The 14,347-nt window shown below is 46.6% G+C and overlaps 1 protein-coding gene across 1 annotated transcript; it reads right to left on the reverse strand.

The window, feature by feature from the left end:
* Positions 1–244: 244 nt before the first annotated feature.
* Positions 245–14,221, reverse strand: SZRD1 (SUZ RNA binding domain containing 1). The gene is made up of 4 exons (XM_068098264.2): positions 13,724–14,221; positions 8,909–8,961; positions 4,594–4,842; positions 245–2,720 (listed from the first exon to the last, which is right to left on the reverse strand). Exons 1-4 carry the CDS (start codon positions 13,778–13,780, stop codon positions 2,609–2,611), a joined length of 471 nt encoding a protein of 156 aa, XP_067954365.1. The 5' UTR covers positions 13,781–14,221; the 3' UTR covers positions 245–2,608.
* Between the last annotated feature and the right edge of the window lie 126 nt (positions 14,222–14,347).

Here is a 14,347-nt window from a genome sequence, read left to right on the forward strand (position 1 = left end):
TGGAGGTTGTGCCAGTTTTTCCTCTCTCACGAGCCCTTTACAAATCAGTGGCTTTCAGCCTTGTTCAAGGAAAACTTGAATTAATTATTTTATATCATCATCGTAGCCACGACCCACACCCCACGCCCTCACAGGCGTTTTCCCCATCCTCGGTATGAGGTGGAGGTAAATCAAACATGAGGTGGAGGTAAATCAAACAAGACGTGGAGTCTATTCTCATTGAAGCACAGCAGAGGCAAACGGGCATCGTGAGGGAAAGAAATTTATTCAGAAATTCATTTTTCAACTTGCGAGCAAAAGCAAAATGGTCGTGATGCACCAAACCCAGAACACACAGGCGCGCAAAACGCACTTAAAGGTACAAGGGGTCAATGGAGAAAAATCCTGAAGATGTCATTCACTGCGTGAGAGCACAACATTCCACGGAGATTCCAACCTTTCTGGAGTTACACACGCATGACACAGACCCCGATTCCATGAACGGTTAAGGTTCACTATCCACCCACTCCCCTCCCACCACCAGACATCCAACCCCACTATCCCCCAAACCACCACTCTCATTCACCCACCCCAGGACATTCAACCTCACCATCTAATCTCCCCCAGTGGGCAAGCCCTCCAGTCTATCTCCCGACCAAGCCCTCCAGGCTGTCCCTCAACCAAGCCCTCCAGACTATCCCTCAACCAAGCCCTCCAGACTATCCCTCAACCAAGCCCTCCAGGCTATCCCTCAACCAAGCCCTCCAGACTATCCCTCAACCAAGCCCTCCAGACTATCCCTCAACCAAGCCCTCCAGACTATCCCTCAACCAAGCCCTCCAGTCTATCCCTCAACCAAGCCCTCCAGGCTATCCCTCAACCAAGCCCTCCAGACTATCCCCCAACCAAGCCTTCCAGACTATCCCTCAACCAAGCCCTCCAGGCTATCCCTCAACCAAGCCCTCCAGACTATCCCTCAACCAAGCCCTCCAGACTATCCCTCAACCAAGCCCTCCAGACTATCCCTCAACCAAGCCCTCCAAACTATCCCTCAACCAAGCCCTCCAGTCTATCCCTCAACCAAGCCCTCCAGGCTATCCCTCAACCAAGCCCTCCAGGCTATCCCTCAACGAAGCCCTCCAGACTATCCCTCAACCAAGCCCTCCAGACTATCCCTCAACCAAGCCCTCCAAACTATCCCCCAACCAAGCCGTCCAGACTATCCCTCAACCAAGCCCTCCAGGCTATCCCTCAACCAAACCCTCCAGGCTATCCCTCAACCAAGCCCTCCAGACTATCCCCCAACCAAGCCCTTCAGCCTCATCTTTCCCTTCCATCCCTCCCACACTCACCCAAAAATAGTACTGCCTCCACGTCCCAAAGGTAAAAGGTATATTAATATGGAAAGGAATGGATTTCCTAATGTGAACACCTTGATCGTTAAACTGTCCTGAAATGCAAAACAATTACCACGGTGCTGAAACAAAATATGTGAGGTGGATCCAAACATCAGACCCGAAGTCGACAGCAGTCTGTACGTCCAAGCCAAAGGCACAAACAGTTAATTCTGTTCCTGAGAAGAAACAGGTCAAAGACAGGAGAACAGCGCAACAGGTGAGTAATTCAACCAGCGTGCACACCAACACCACCACAATGCTCCCTCCTTCTTCCAACCATGATGACCTCTGCAGCAAATGCGTCCCAGAAGACTCAAAAGATCAGGCTCCACCACCCATCCAACTTGGGAGCAACCGTGCAAAGTAACAACAAACCTTGTGAAACAGCATTATACGGAACCATTTCCTCAAACAAGGCCGACGCCAAAACGTCATTGCATCCACAGTGCGTGCTTATCGGTTTCAACACAAATAAATCAGATGGCAACACCACCTGCCCACCGACCACGAGCAAGCCTCCAGCAATATCATGAGGATATCATCGACTCCGGACACGTGGTATCACTCGCCCCTCTCCTCTGGCAGTCTGGACGATGTGGAAGAAGAACCACCTACCCTCTCCAACAGCTAGCCTCAAAGTGTGCGATGTCGTCCTCGCCCTCCCCGGCCAGCCCGGACAAGTGCGTGGCCCTGACCACCCCCATTTACGGGACCCACTTTCACAAACCCACTCCACCCAAATACAAGTGTGGAAACCGCAAAGACCCGCTGGCATACTGGGTCCCATACACAGGCTCATCTCCACGCAAGGAAAACCTCCCCATTCCGACGTATACCTGCAGAAGTACATCAATGTTGGAGAAACCCTGATGCCTACCCGTCACGATATGGCAAGACGTCTCTCGCAAACCTCTGTCAACAATGGAAACATGGGCCTGCTTAGACGCCGGGATGAACCTCATCAACGAGGGGCGACCACCGAGCTTTGGTCAGCTGCTGCACCAAGAGCCGTCTCATCGACGGTAATAAAGAGCAGCACAAAAGAGCAGATAGCATCTTCCTTCTGGTGATGTGGGCTCAAAGCGGGACCAAAACTAATGGTCTTACACAAACTACAGCTCAGGTTTGTCTGCAAATTCCAACGCACGCAGCGAGCCCTGCGTGCCATTAATCAAAGTCTCCAGATGTTAGAGGCTGCAGTCGGTCGGACATCGGACGCCCGCGAGGGCCGGCTAATCCCGAAGCTGTCGCACTTGGAAGCCGGCAGTTCCATCGGGTCCACGTGGACAGCGGACCACACTTGTCGTGAGTTTTTTGTCTTCGCTCACAATTGGACAACTTGGCCTGAAGAAGAAATGCACGATGTTAGCAATCATTCATAAACTAAAATATTGGATTCAGTTTTGAAAACAAAATAAGGTAGATTATGAAAAGTCCTGATGACCAAACAATGTCTGCTTTGTTGGTCATCATAGAAAAGTTGGCAGAATTAAGGGAAGAACACCGACTCTCTTCCGTGACCTTAGATCGTATGTAAATAATTAAATCAATATACAGTGCATTCAGAAAGTATTCAGACCCCTTCACTTTTTTCACATTTTGTTATGTTGCAGCCTTATGCTGAAATCGTTTACATTCATTTTTTCCCTCATAAATCTGCACTCAATACCCCATAATGACAAAGAGAAAACAGGATTTTAGAAAGTTTTGCTGATTTATTAAAAATAAAAAACTGAAATATCACATTTACATAAGTATTCATACCCTTTGCTATGACACTTGAAATTTAGCTCAGGTGCCTCCCATTTCTCTTGATCATCTTTGGGATGTTTCGACACCTTGATTGGAGTCCACCCGTGGTAAATTCAATTGATTGGACATGATTTGGAAAGGCACACACCTGTCTATATAAGGTCCCACAGCTGACAATGCATATCAGAGCGAAAACCAAGCCATGAGGTCGAAGGAACTGCCTGCAGAGCTCAGAGACAGGATTGTGTTGAGGCACAAATCTAGGGAAGTCCATTTGGACTTAAAGCCCGCTTGGAGTTTGCAAAAAAGCACCTAAAGGACTCTCAGACTGTGAGAAACAAGATTCTGTGGGCTTTCATGTGTCTTTCACTGAGGAGAGGCTTCCGTCTGGCCACTCTGCCATAAAGCCCAGATCGGTGGAGTGTTGTAGTGATGGTTGTCCTTCTGGAAGTTTCTCGCATCTCCACACAGGATCTCTGGAGCTCAACCAGAGTGACCATCGGGTTCTTGGTCACCTCTCTTACCAAGGCCCTTCTCCCCCGATTGCTCAGTTTGGCCGGGCGGCCAGCTCTAGGAAGAGTCCTGGTTGTTCCAACCTTCTTCCATTTAAGAATTATGGAGGCCACTGTGCTCTTGGGAACCTTCAGTGCAGCAGAAATTCTTTTGTAGACTTCCCCAGATCTGTGCCTCGACACAATCCTGTCTCTGAGCTCTGCAGGCAGTTCCTTGGACCTCATGGCTTGGTTTTTACTCTGATATGCATTGTGAGCTGTGAGACCTTATATAGACAGGTTTGTGCCTTTCCAAATCATGTCCAATCAATTGAATTTACCACAGGTGGACTCCAATCAAGGTGCAGAAACATCTCAAAGATGATCAAGAGAAACGGGAGGCACCTGAGCTAAATTTCAAGTGTCATAGCAAAGGGTCTGAATACTTATGGAAATGTAATATTTCAGTTTTTTATTTTTTAATAAATTAGCAAAACTTTCTAAAATCCTGTTTTCTTTTTGTCATTATGGGGTATTGAGTGTCGATTGATGAGGGGAAAAATGAATGTAAACGATTTCAGCATAAGGCTGCAACATAACAAAATATGAAAAAAGTGAAGGGGTCTGAATACTTTCTGAATGACTGTGTATACATATATACGTGGAGTCATGGGCCTTTCAGGCAAAACCCACCTGTGAAAACCAAATTTAGTGGTTGTTCAACCAAGAATGGAGTATCACAAACATACGCTATGACCGAGTTATAATTCTGCAAACAACACATGAGTTTCTCTACCTTCCGAGTAGAGATGTATGCAAATATATTTTGGGTACCAATGAAAGCAGACATTCCTTGATTAATGGATTTACCTACAAAGAAATCGAACACAGGTAGAATATAATATAGACTCATTAACCTAACCATGTTCAAGCTCATGGCTTAGAGTTAACTTGCAATGTTATTTCATTTATACCTGTCCTTGTTACTCGGCACTTCGTCATCCTCCGGCCGAGCACTTCCCAGGATGCGCTGTCGTGCGGCCGCGTATTCGGCCTCACGTTGCGCCAACGATTTGGTGGGCGTGGGTGGGGGCAGGGTCGGACGCCGTCCCGCGGCCCCGTTTGAAATGGGTCGCTTGAGGATGCGAATCTGTGGGACGTAGGCGGTCCGCTGGTTTTCCTCTTCGTGGAGCAATATGGGGAACTGTGGAAGATCTGCTCGCCTTCACCAACAAATAATCACCACCATGATTAAGAGGGTTAAAACCTCCAGGTGTCCATTTTCCTCGTGAAAATGAATCCGTCATATATTAAACAGAGCATGATGGAAATAACACAAACCCCAACCTAAACCGAGTGCTCACAGTAAAACAATCGTTTCTGTACATTAACCGTTACCATGACAGCATGAAAACACCCATCCATTCGTCTGCTCTCTGAACATCGAGGTTGATAAGAAAACAAAAACTGGATAATGACATTCCATTGTACATTGCATTTTACTCTACAATTAACCAGCTACGTTTAACGTGCTCTATCAACATCTAGACTTGACTCGACTAGGCCAGAGGCGGTCCGCCATCGGACGAAGATCTCTCTCGACACATTCTAATCTTTTCAATTTTACAATTTGGCCTGTTTGTGAGATTTTAGAATTGTCCATCGAATCTGCAGACTACTCCTGCATTTTACAGGTCCTTCCTCTTCAGGTTTCCAGTTACAATTGTTACCTCCGCCACCAAAGGTGGAAGAAAACCTTTGGGTGGTTTTCTTCCACCTTTGGTGGTGGAGGTAACAATTGTAACTGGAAACCTGAAGAAGAAGGACCTGTAAAATGGAGGAAGGTCATGGTCATGGAGGAAGGTCATGGTGGAAGGAGGTCATGTATTCGCCCATTTGGTTGTCTGTGAGCAAGATATCTCAAAACGTTGTGGACGGGTTCGGACAAAACCTAGTAGATCAGTTGGGTGTGCGACAAGGATGAATTTGTTAGATTTTGGTGAAGATCCAAATCCGGATACTAGACTTTATAAAGTAATTCTTCACCATGGGAGAGATTGGGCCAAAAACTATATAAAAACCACCTTTAGAGGCCATTTTTCCCGGGCAAAGCGGGGGTTGGCCTTTTTCGGGAACCGTGGTTGTTGTTGTTTTTCGGTCCCCTTTTTGAAGCAATGTTTTACGGCCGGATGCCCTTCCTGACGCCAACCCTTTTTGCCGCCTTTAACGACAAACAGGGAATTACCAGTGAACTGGTACTCAATTCGCCGACCTCGGAAGGATGACAGGCTGAGTCAACCCCCCTGGCGTTAATTCAGCAATCGACCGGGATTCGAACCCAGGATCCTTGGAATCCTAAGCCGGCACCCTAGCCGCTAGCCCAACACCAGGGCCAAAAACTATATATAGCATGATATTTCAAAGCATGGTGGACGGATTTAGACGAAACTTGGTGGAGGAGTTGGATAAGTGCCAATAACAAGCGGATTACATTTGGTTCAGGTCTGAATCCAGATTCGGCCTATCAGTGGGTTACAAAACATAAACTGTTCAGCCTGGCGGAGGTGTGCGCTCTACCGAGTGAAATTGTAGTTGTTGTTTGTTCTTCTTGCCAAACGTCCAACGCAGTTCCATTTCAGTTTTTTGATCGTGACCAATACATCATCGGGTTTGTTTTCTGTCCGATCCATTGGCTTTCTCTTCACGTCCCTTTTTGATGTTACGGTAAGACGGTGTCTGTCTATGGCGATCAACTTTTCCTCATCCTTTGTGTGACCACATTCCATTGCTGCATGTCATCGCTGCTTTCATGCATAGATTGTAAACTTCCTTTTGCACAAACCAAGGCGGTTTACATTTCATGATGTTTCTTCTTTCATTTCGCAAATGCTGTCCAACCTGCTGTAGTACATCTCTTCATTTCTTCAGTGATCCATATCCGTTTATACCAGATGGCAAAAGCAAATTGAACTCGAGATTGCAGTAATTTCAAGTAATAACTAGAACAGCACTCGGTAGAGAGCTTACCCCCGCAAGGCTGAACAGTTTATGTTTTGTATTCCACTGATCGGACGGATCTGGATTCGGACCTGAACCAAAATCGAATTGGCTTGTTCTTGTCACCTAACCAGCTCGTCCACCAAGTTTTGTCATAACTCGTCCATAACTTTGTGAAATATCATGGTATATAGCGCTTTTCGCCAAATCTCTCAATGGTGAAGAATCACTTTAAAAATTTAAGAATTCTCGTATCTGGATTCGGATCTTCACCAAAATCTAATCAATTCGTCCTTGTCACACACCCAACCTGTCCACCAAATTTCGTCTGAATCCGTCCACAACATTTAGAGATATCCTGCTCACAGAGAAACAAACAAACAGACAAAGGTAAAAACACAACCCCCATCCATCTTACGTGGCCGAGGTATTAAAAGGAATTTCCTGCATCGCGGTTGGAGAGTTTTTTTAAAGTCTTCATCATATTAATTTTTGTCCGATCTTCTGACCGTTCAAATTTAGCTCCCCCATCATGATAGACAGCTCTTCAGCATTATTAGAAATCAAAAACATCTCTACCATGCAGGGGGCACTGCATCAACAGCACTGTGACCACACACCCTAGCAAACAATGCTCCCTGGAGCCATGTGCTACATATAAAAGCAGAAGAGGAGGAAGAGGAAGACGTTATCTGCATATCACAGGTGGTTTAGTCTTTCAGCTCAATTTGGAATCATTTTCATTCCTGCAATCCCGATGTGTTCAATGTTCGAGTCCTTCCCATTCCTGTTACTCGTTACAGTTCAGGTGTAACACTCGTTACCAGTCATTGGTCAGGTATTGAAATGGTTCAGTACTGACACCTCTGTAATCTGTTAGATCCTTGTCGTTGACCAATCGAATCGGCTTGTTATTGCCATATAACCAACTCATCCACCAAGTTTTGCCACAAGTCTTCCACAACGTTTTGAAATATCGTGCTGTATATAGTTTTAGTCCCATGTTTTCCCATCATCATCATGTTTTCCCATCATGATTCCCATCATCTTTCGCAATTTATCATTTGTCTTCCTCTCTCAACGATATTCCGCACATCCACCAAACCATTCGCATTTCCACCCTTTCCAGCCTTCTGTTGCTGCTCTACGTTCATTACCCATGTCTCGCTCCCATAAATCATCACTTTTTTTTTTTTTTTTTTTTTTATATAGTTTTAGTCCCATCCCATTTAGTTTAGTTTTAGCCATATAGTTTAGCCCCCTTTTTTTTTTTTTTTTTTTTTATATAGTTTTAGCCCCATCACTCAATCGTGAAGAATCACTTAAACATTTAAAAATGCTCGTATTGGATACGTCTCCGGATCTTCACCAAAGTCTAATAATTTCGTCCTTGTCACAAACCCAACCTCTCCACCAAATTTTGTCCGAAACAATCCACAACTTTTTGAGATATCCTGTTCACATACAAACAAACAGGGGTGAAAACACCTTTGGTGGCGGAGGTAATTACATCCCATTTAAAGTTGCCGAGTTCTTCTTCCAGGATTGCCTGAATTTATTTCCTTTAAAGGTTACGTCCGAGTTTCATTCATGGCACCCTCTGCCCCTTCCTTATCCTGAACTCCTACTGTGGTCGGTAATTTGAGAGCTGCTGGGGACTGAGTGCTATTTCTCAGACACACAAACATTTAACTGATCACAAGAGATCACAAGTGTTTTTAGGCCTGTGTTATTCATTACCCATGTCTCGCTCCCATAAATCATAACACTTGCATGTGTGACAAGTGTTATGATTTATGGGAGCGAGACATGGGTAATGACCGTAGAGCAGCAACAGAAGGCTGGAAAGGGTGGAAATGCGAATGGTTTGGTGGATGTGCGGAATATCGTTGAGAGAGGAAGACAAATGATAAATTGCGAAAGATGATGGGAATAGAGCCTGTGATTGATGCTGTGAAGAGGAACAGGTTGAGATGGTTTGGTCATGTGTTGAGGAAGGATGAAAGTGACCGGTTGAGAAGAGTGATGGAAATGAATGTAGAAGGAAGTGGAGGACGGGGAAGACCGAGAAAGACTTGGCTAAAGATGGTGGAAGAAGAAATGCGGGCAAGGGGGTTAACAAGGAGAGATGCAGAAAATAGGGCAAGATGGAGAAGATTGTGATGGGGACCGCAAGGCTAACCCCCGCTCTAGCAGGGAAAATGGCTTTAAAATGACTGTTGTTGTTGTTGTTGTTAACAGCATACGCAACTCGATTAAAAATTGCTTCAAAAGGATCGCTCTCAAACTCACCCCTTCGTGTCTTCCTGCAGTTTTAGCTTTGCATCCAGCCTTCGCTCCAGCTCCTTTAAAAATACAATCATGCAAAATAAATAACAAGAATAATAATCGAAACACAGATTAGAGCAGCTCCACTGCCAATTAAAATACAAAATCCATGGCCAAGACGACGTTATGGGTTGCAAGGAAATCTCACAGAAAAAGGATACATTCAATGGTGGTGTCATCTTTGAATCACCTGTGGCTCTCACCAATGTCGACAAATATACTCCTAACATTGTAAAATACTGATGTAATACAATGTGGCCCCAACACAGTCATGGCTAAACAAGGAAGTCTGGTCTGGCCTACAATCAGGTATCCCAGACATTCTTCAGCAATCTTCACAGCTGCAGCTATGGATGGGGTTAGGTGTCAATCACCTGAAACAAGACATGAAATGCTGGAAATAAAAGTAAAAAAACAAACAAAAAAAATCACACACACTTACCTTTATACAAGGACAACCCTCTTGAAGAAGTTCAGTCACTCAAACTCATGCATCTCTCTATCAGTCATGCCAGTTGGCCTCCAAAGGCTTCGGACAAACCACTTTTCAAAGTTGGACTCAAAAGCCAGCCGCCGACTGGGCATCCTCCGCCTTACAAAGTCCTTCCATGGCACACCTGTACTCCTATCTACCTACAACACCTTCACCTGCAGCTTGATGGAGTACTGCTCTCCCCTCTGGGCTACCTCCCCTGCCTCATCTTGCTGCTGTGGAAACCAAGGCCTTCAAGATTATTGGAATCTCCCACGATGAATCATAGTCGATGGGCCGATCACTTTCCCATCACAGACAGGTGGTCTCTGTCTTCTTCCGCCTCCTTTCTAGTCTTGCACCCTCTGCTATTCAATCCTCTTCTGGTGAAGCTACCTAAATCCAGAATCTCTGCTCGCCTCCACTCATTCGTTTGTCTTTTTTTTTCCCACCTGGGAATCACCTTCCACATTCTCTTAAATCCCATTCTTCCCTCCAAGTCTTCAAGACAGCTGGTCAGCACCATCTAAGATGAGCCCCTATCCAAAACCATGATCTTTTCTACCCCCGTTAAACTACCCCCTCTCCCTCCCCCGCTCCCCAAACTCCAAATGACCTTTGACCTCATGACCCCAAAATCTAATCAGTTAATCTTTACCTCGTTATACATACCTGCACCAAGTTTGACTTGGATCCCTTCAGCCGTTCTCAAGTTATTGCTGCACCGAAAACCTATCACGGACAGATGGATCGACACACGGACAGATGGATGGACACATGGACGGACGGACGGACGCACACACGGACAACCTGAAAACATAACGAGCCTCCGGCGACTTCTTCAGCAGAGGAATAAAAACACTCATTTGGCAAACCCTGCAATTCACCTATCTGGAAAACTCTGCCAATAGAGCAGACCTTAATAACTCAACTCTGGGCCCTGTGCTTTTTCTGGTCTTTATCAATGATCTCTCCGACTCTCTGGAAAATCCTCTGTATCTCTTTGCTGATGACTCCACTCTCTGCCGCTCCATTCCTCTTCCCTCAGATCGGCAGTCTGCAGCCTCCTCACTCTCTGAAGACCTGGACAAAATCACAGACTGGTCAAACATGTGGAACATGTCTTTCAATCCTGACAAATCTCACACTCTTACTATGTCTCTCCGAAAAGATCGACTGGACAACCCTCCCATCTACTTTCTCAACAATCCTCTCCAAGAAGTTCTGTCGCTCAAGCTTTTGGGTCTCACCATCTGCCATGATCTTTCTTGGGAAAACCACATTTCCAAGCTGGCCTCCAAAGCCAGTCGCGGACTGGGCATCCTCCGTCGTGCGAAGTCCTTCCTAGGCACACCTGAGCTCCTCACCACATACAAGGCTTTCATCCGCAGCTCAATGGAATACTGTTCTCCCCTATGGGCTGGTGCTCCTGCCTCACACCTGGCTCGGCTTCACGCTGTTGAATCCAAAGCTTTCAGAATCATTGGAATCTCCCGCGATGAAGCTATCTCTGAGGGCCTTTCACTCACTCACCGCAGGCAGGTAGGTGGTCTTTCTGTCTTCTACCGACTCCTCTCCGGCCTTGCTCCCCCAGCTCTCTCTGTGCTCTGTCCCCCCAATATTCCTACAGGTCGCACAAGATCTGCCAGCCACCCTCTGATGGTTAAACTGCCGAAATCTCGGCTCTCTGCTCACCTTCACTCTTTCATTCCTCTTTTCTCCCGCCTCTGGAACAAACTCCCACACTCACTTCAATCACACTCCTCCCTCCAGGTCTTCAAAACAGCTGTTCACCACCATCTCTTATCTTCCCCCATCCAAAACCTTGATCTTTTCTACCCCCACTAATTCACCCCAGATCCACCTTGTTTGAAATTACAACTTCTTTCCTGGAAGTCTTGGCAGTGTCCATATGTTTTATACCTCTCCCACCCCCCCCCCCCTTCCCATGCCTCCCCCCCCCAAAGCCCGCTCCCTCCCACAGTTCTCTCGATGTCTCCATGTCTCTCGGTCCCTGCTCTCAAATGTTGTGTTTGTGTCCTTCCCCCTCTCTCCCCATCTTGTCTACCGCTCCCAATGTTATTTGTTTTGTGTGTCTGTTTGTCTTTCTGTGTGATTAATGTTCGCTCTTTCACGAGCCTCGATCTTGTATACAAAAAAAAACAAAAAAAAAACTCCCTCATGGTATCAGGGGATTTGTCTTGGGATATTCACGTCTCCATCCCGGCCTCCACGGTCGGGCATCACTTCGATATACTTTGTCGAGCCAAGACATGGATCATCCTCAGCTCTTAATGTTGAGTGTTCAACGGCAGTGTCACTACACAGGTGTCCTTCGTGAGCCGGAGCTGTGGTCTCTCATCCTATAAGCATGACAGCATACAAGTGGAGATCAAAGCACTGAGGGTTCTTGTCATTTCATGGGACAAGTCTGAGGTGTGGACGGTGTTCCTCTTCCACTCATCGTGTCCTTCACACTCATCACACTTACATTCCTCAAGGTTACAATGTCTCATGTCCAACTCATGGCTCATAAGCTTCCCTTTTTCTGGGTAAATCGACCGTACACACCTGTCCTCTCACCCACCTGTATATTTCTGAACACCTGTATTATTCTTGTCTGTTATGTCCCGACTTGTCTTGCAAATCCACATCTGTACGTCCCCTACTCATCTGCTCCATTTTTAAATGTATTGATATCTCATCCTCGATCCTCCAGCTCTTCCATGAACTAGAAGTTTTGTAGAAAATAAACAACAACAACAAATCTGATCATCAAATTTTTGTAACAATGAAGTTAAAGATTTCCGGTTTTACAGAAAACACTTTCATATCAAGTGTTTTTCCTTCCAGTCCACATGAAAATACAATGGAACCACAAATGGAACTCGGACAGCAGTTTCACGTGCGGACTTGCGCCAGATGGACAAAGCCATGGACACAGCAGTTTTACGCGTGGACTTGTGCCAGATGGACAAAGCCATGGACACAGCAGTTTCACGCTTGGACTTGTGCCAGATAGACAAAGCCATGGACACAGCCGTTTCACGCTCAGACTTGTGCCAGATGGACAAACCCGTGGACACAGCAGTTTCACGCTCAGACTTGTGCCAGATGGACAAACCCGTGGACACAGCAGTTTCACGCTCAGACCTGTGCCAGATAGACAAAGCCATGGACACAGCCGTTTCATGCTCAAACTTGTGCCAGATGGACAAACCCACGGACAGCAGTTTCACGCTCAGACTTGTGCCAGATGGACAAAGCCATAGAAAAATCCGTGGACACAGCAGTTTCACGCTCGGAATTGTGCCAGATAAACAAACCTGTGGACACAGCAGTTTCACGCTCAGTCTTGTGCCAGAGGGACAAAGCCATGGACACAGCAGTCTTACACTCCGACCTTTGCCAGATAGACAAACCCACGGACACAGCAGTCTTACACTCCGACCTTTGCCAGATGGACAAACCATAGACACAGCAGTTTCATGCTCAGACTTGTGCCAGATGGACAAACCCGTGGACACAGCAGTTTCACGCTCAGACCTGTGCCAGATAGACAAAGCCATGGACACAGCCGTTTCATGCTCAAACTTGTGCCAGATGGACAAACCCACGGACAGCAGTTTCACGCTCAGACTTGTGCCAGATGGACAAAGCCATAGAAAAATCCGTGGACACAGCAGTTTCACGCTCGGAATTGTGCCAGATAAACAAACCTGTGGACACAGCAGTTTCACGCCCAGACTTGTGCCAGAGGGACAAAGCCATGGACACAGCAGTCTTACACTCCGACCTTTGCCAGATAGACAAACCCACGGACACAGCAGTCTTACACTCCGACCTTTGCCAGATGGACAAACCATAGACACAGCAGTTTCATGCTCAGACTTGTGCCAGATGGACAAACCCGTGGACACAGCAGTTTCACGCTCAGACTTGTGCCAGATGGACAAACCCACGGACACAGCAGTCTTACACGCCGACCTTTGCCAGATGGACAAACCCACGGACACAGCAGTCTTACACTCCGACCTTTGCCAGGTGGACAAAACATAGACACAGCAGTCTCATGCTCAGACCTGTGCCAGGTGGACATACCCATAGACAGCAGTTTCCCGCTAGGACTTGTGCTATATGGACAAACGCGTGGACACGATCGGAGAGACAATGACTGAGTGAGTGTATGTCTATGTGAGCGAAAGGGATAAGAGGGGAAGGGGCAGATCATAGGGAATAATATAAAATGAAGGATTCAAGCCGAATCATACATCGAATGAAGCACACAATCAAATGGAAAGACTCACGCCTGTATCTGCCGCTTCCTCCCAGTCGTCAGACACCATTTCCTGTCCATTTGCCATCTCACATCTGTCTCTCGCCGACTTCCCCCCAAAAATCTTCGGGGACTTGGAAGGACTCACCAGAGTCCTGTTCTGTCACAGCAAAGTAGGCTTTGAGATCATGCGCCTTTAAACTCATTCGCACCTAATCGTCGTTTATCGAACTTAACCGTTAACGGAAGCAGTTCGGGCCGGCCGGACGCTCCAAACGGACGTTGTGTCGATTCGTCACGGGGCTCGGAGCTCACACGCCGAGCCCAAAGTTCCAAAGGAAAATGTGAGACAGTGGTATAATGGCCAAAGTTCCAAAGGAAAACACGGCACACGATGGAGTGCGGCACGACGAGGAAAAGCGAAGCGATCGTAACTGCGGGTTATCGCCTCCTCTGTATCGAAACTACAACGACGAAAGCCTAAAAACGGCAAAAGCCTAAGGCTCGGGAATCGGAGGCCTGCGTATTACGTCATTATGCGCGTGTTGACGTTCTCCATTACGTGATGACGTAGCAAGGACGTAATATCAGATGAAAGTGATTTTACCGTTATTTTACGAACGTAAGGTCTGAGGAGCTTTGGACATCTGTTCAG

The sequence above is a fragment of the Myxine glutinosa genome, chromosome 2, assembly GCF_964187855.1.
Source record: "Myxine glutinosa chromosome 2, kmMyxGlut1.1, whole genome shotgun sequence".
NCBI lineage: Eukaryota > Metazoa > Chordata > Myxini > Myxiniformes > Myxinidae > Myxine > Myxine glutinosa.

Bases quoted from the DNA above. Each gene is read 5' to 3' on its own strand.
- SZRD1 (XM_068098264.2), bottom strand. From the start codon at position 13,780: ATGGCAAATGGACAGGAAATGGTGTCTGACGACTGGGAGGAAGCGGCA. The intron at 8,962-13,723 runs GTGAGTCTTTCC...GTATTTTTAAAG, and splicing joins AGGAAGCGGCAGATACAGGC to GAGCTGGAGCGAAGGCTGGA. The intron at 2,721-4,593 runs GTATAAATGAAA...TTTCTTCTTCAG, and splicing joins GTGCCGAGTAACAAGGACAG to GCCAAGTTGTCCAATTGTGA.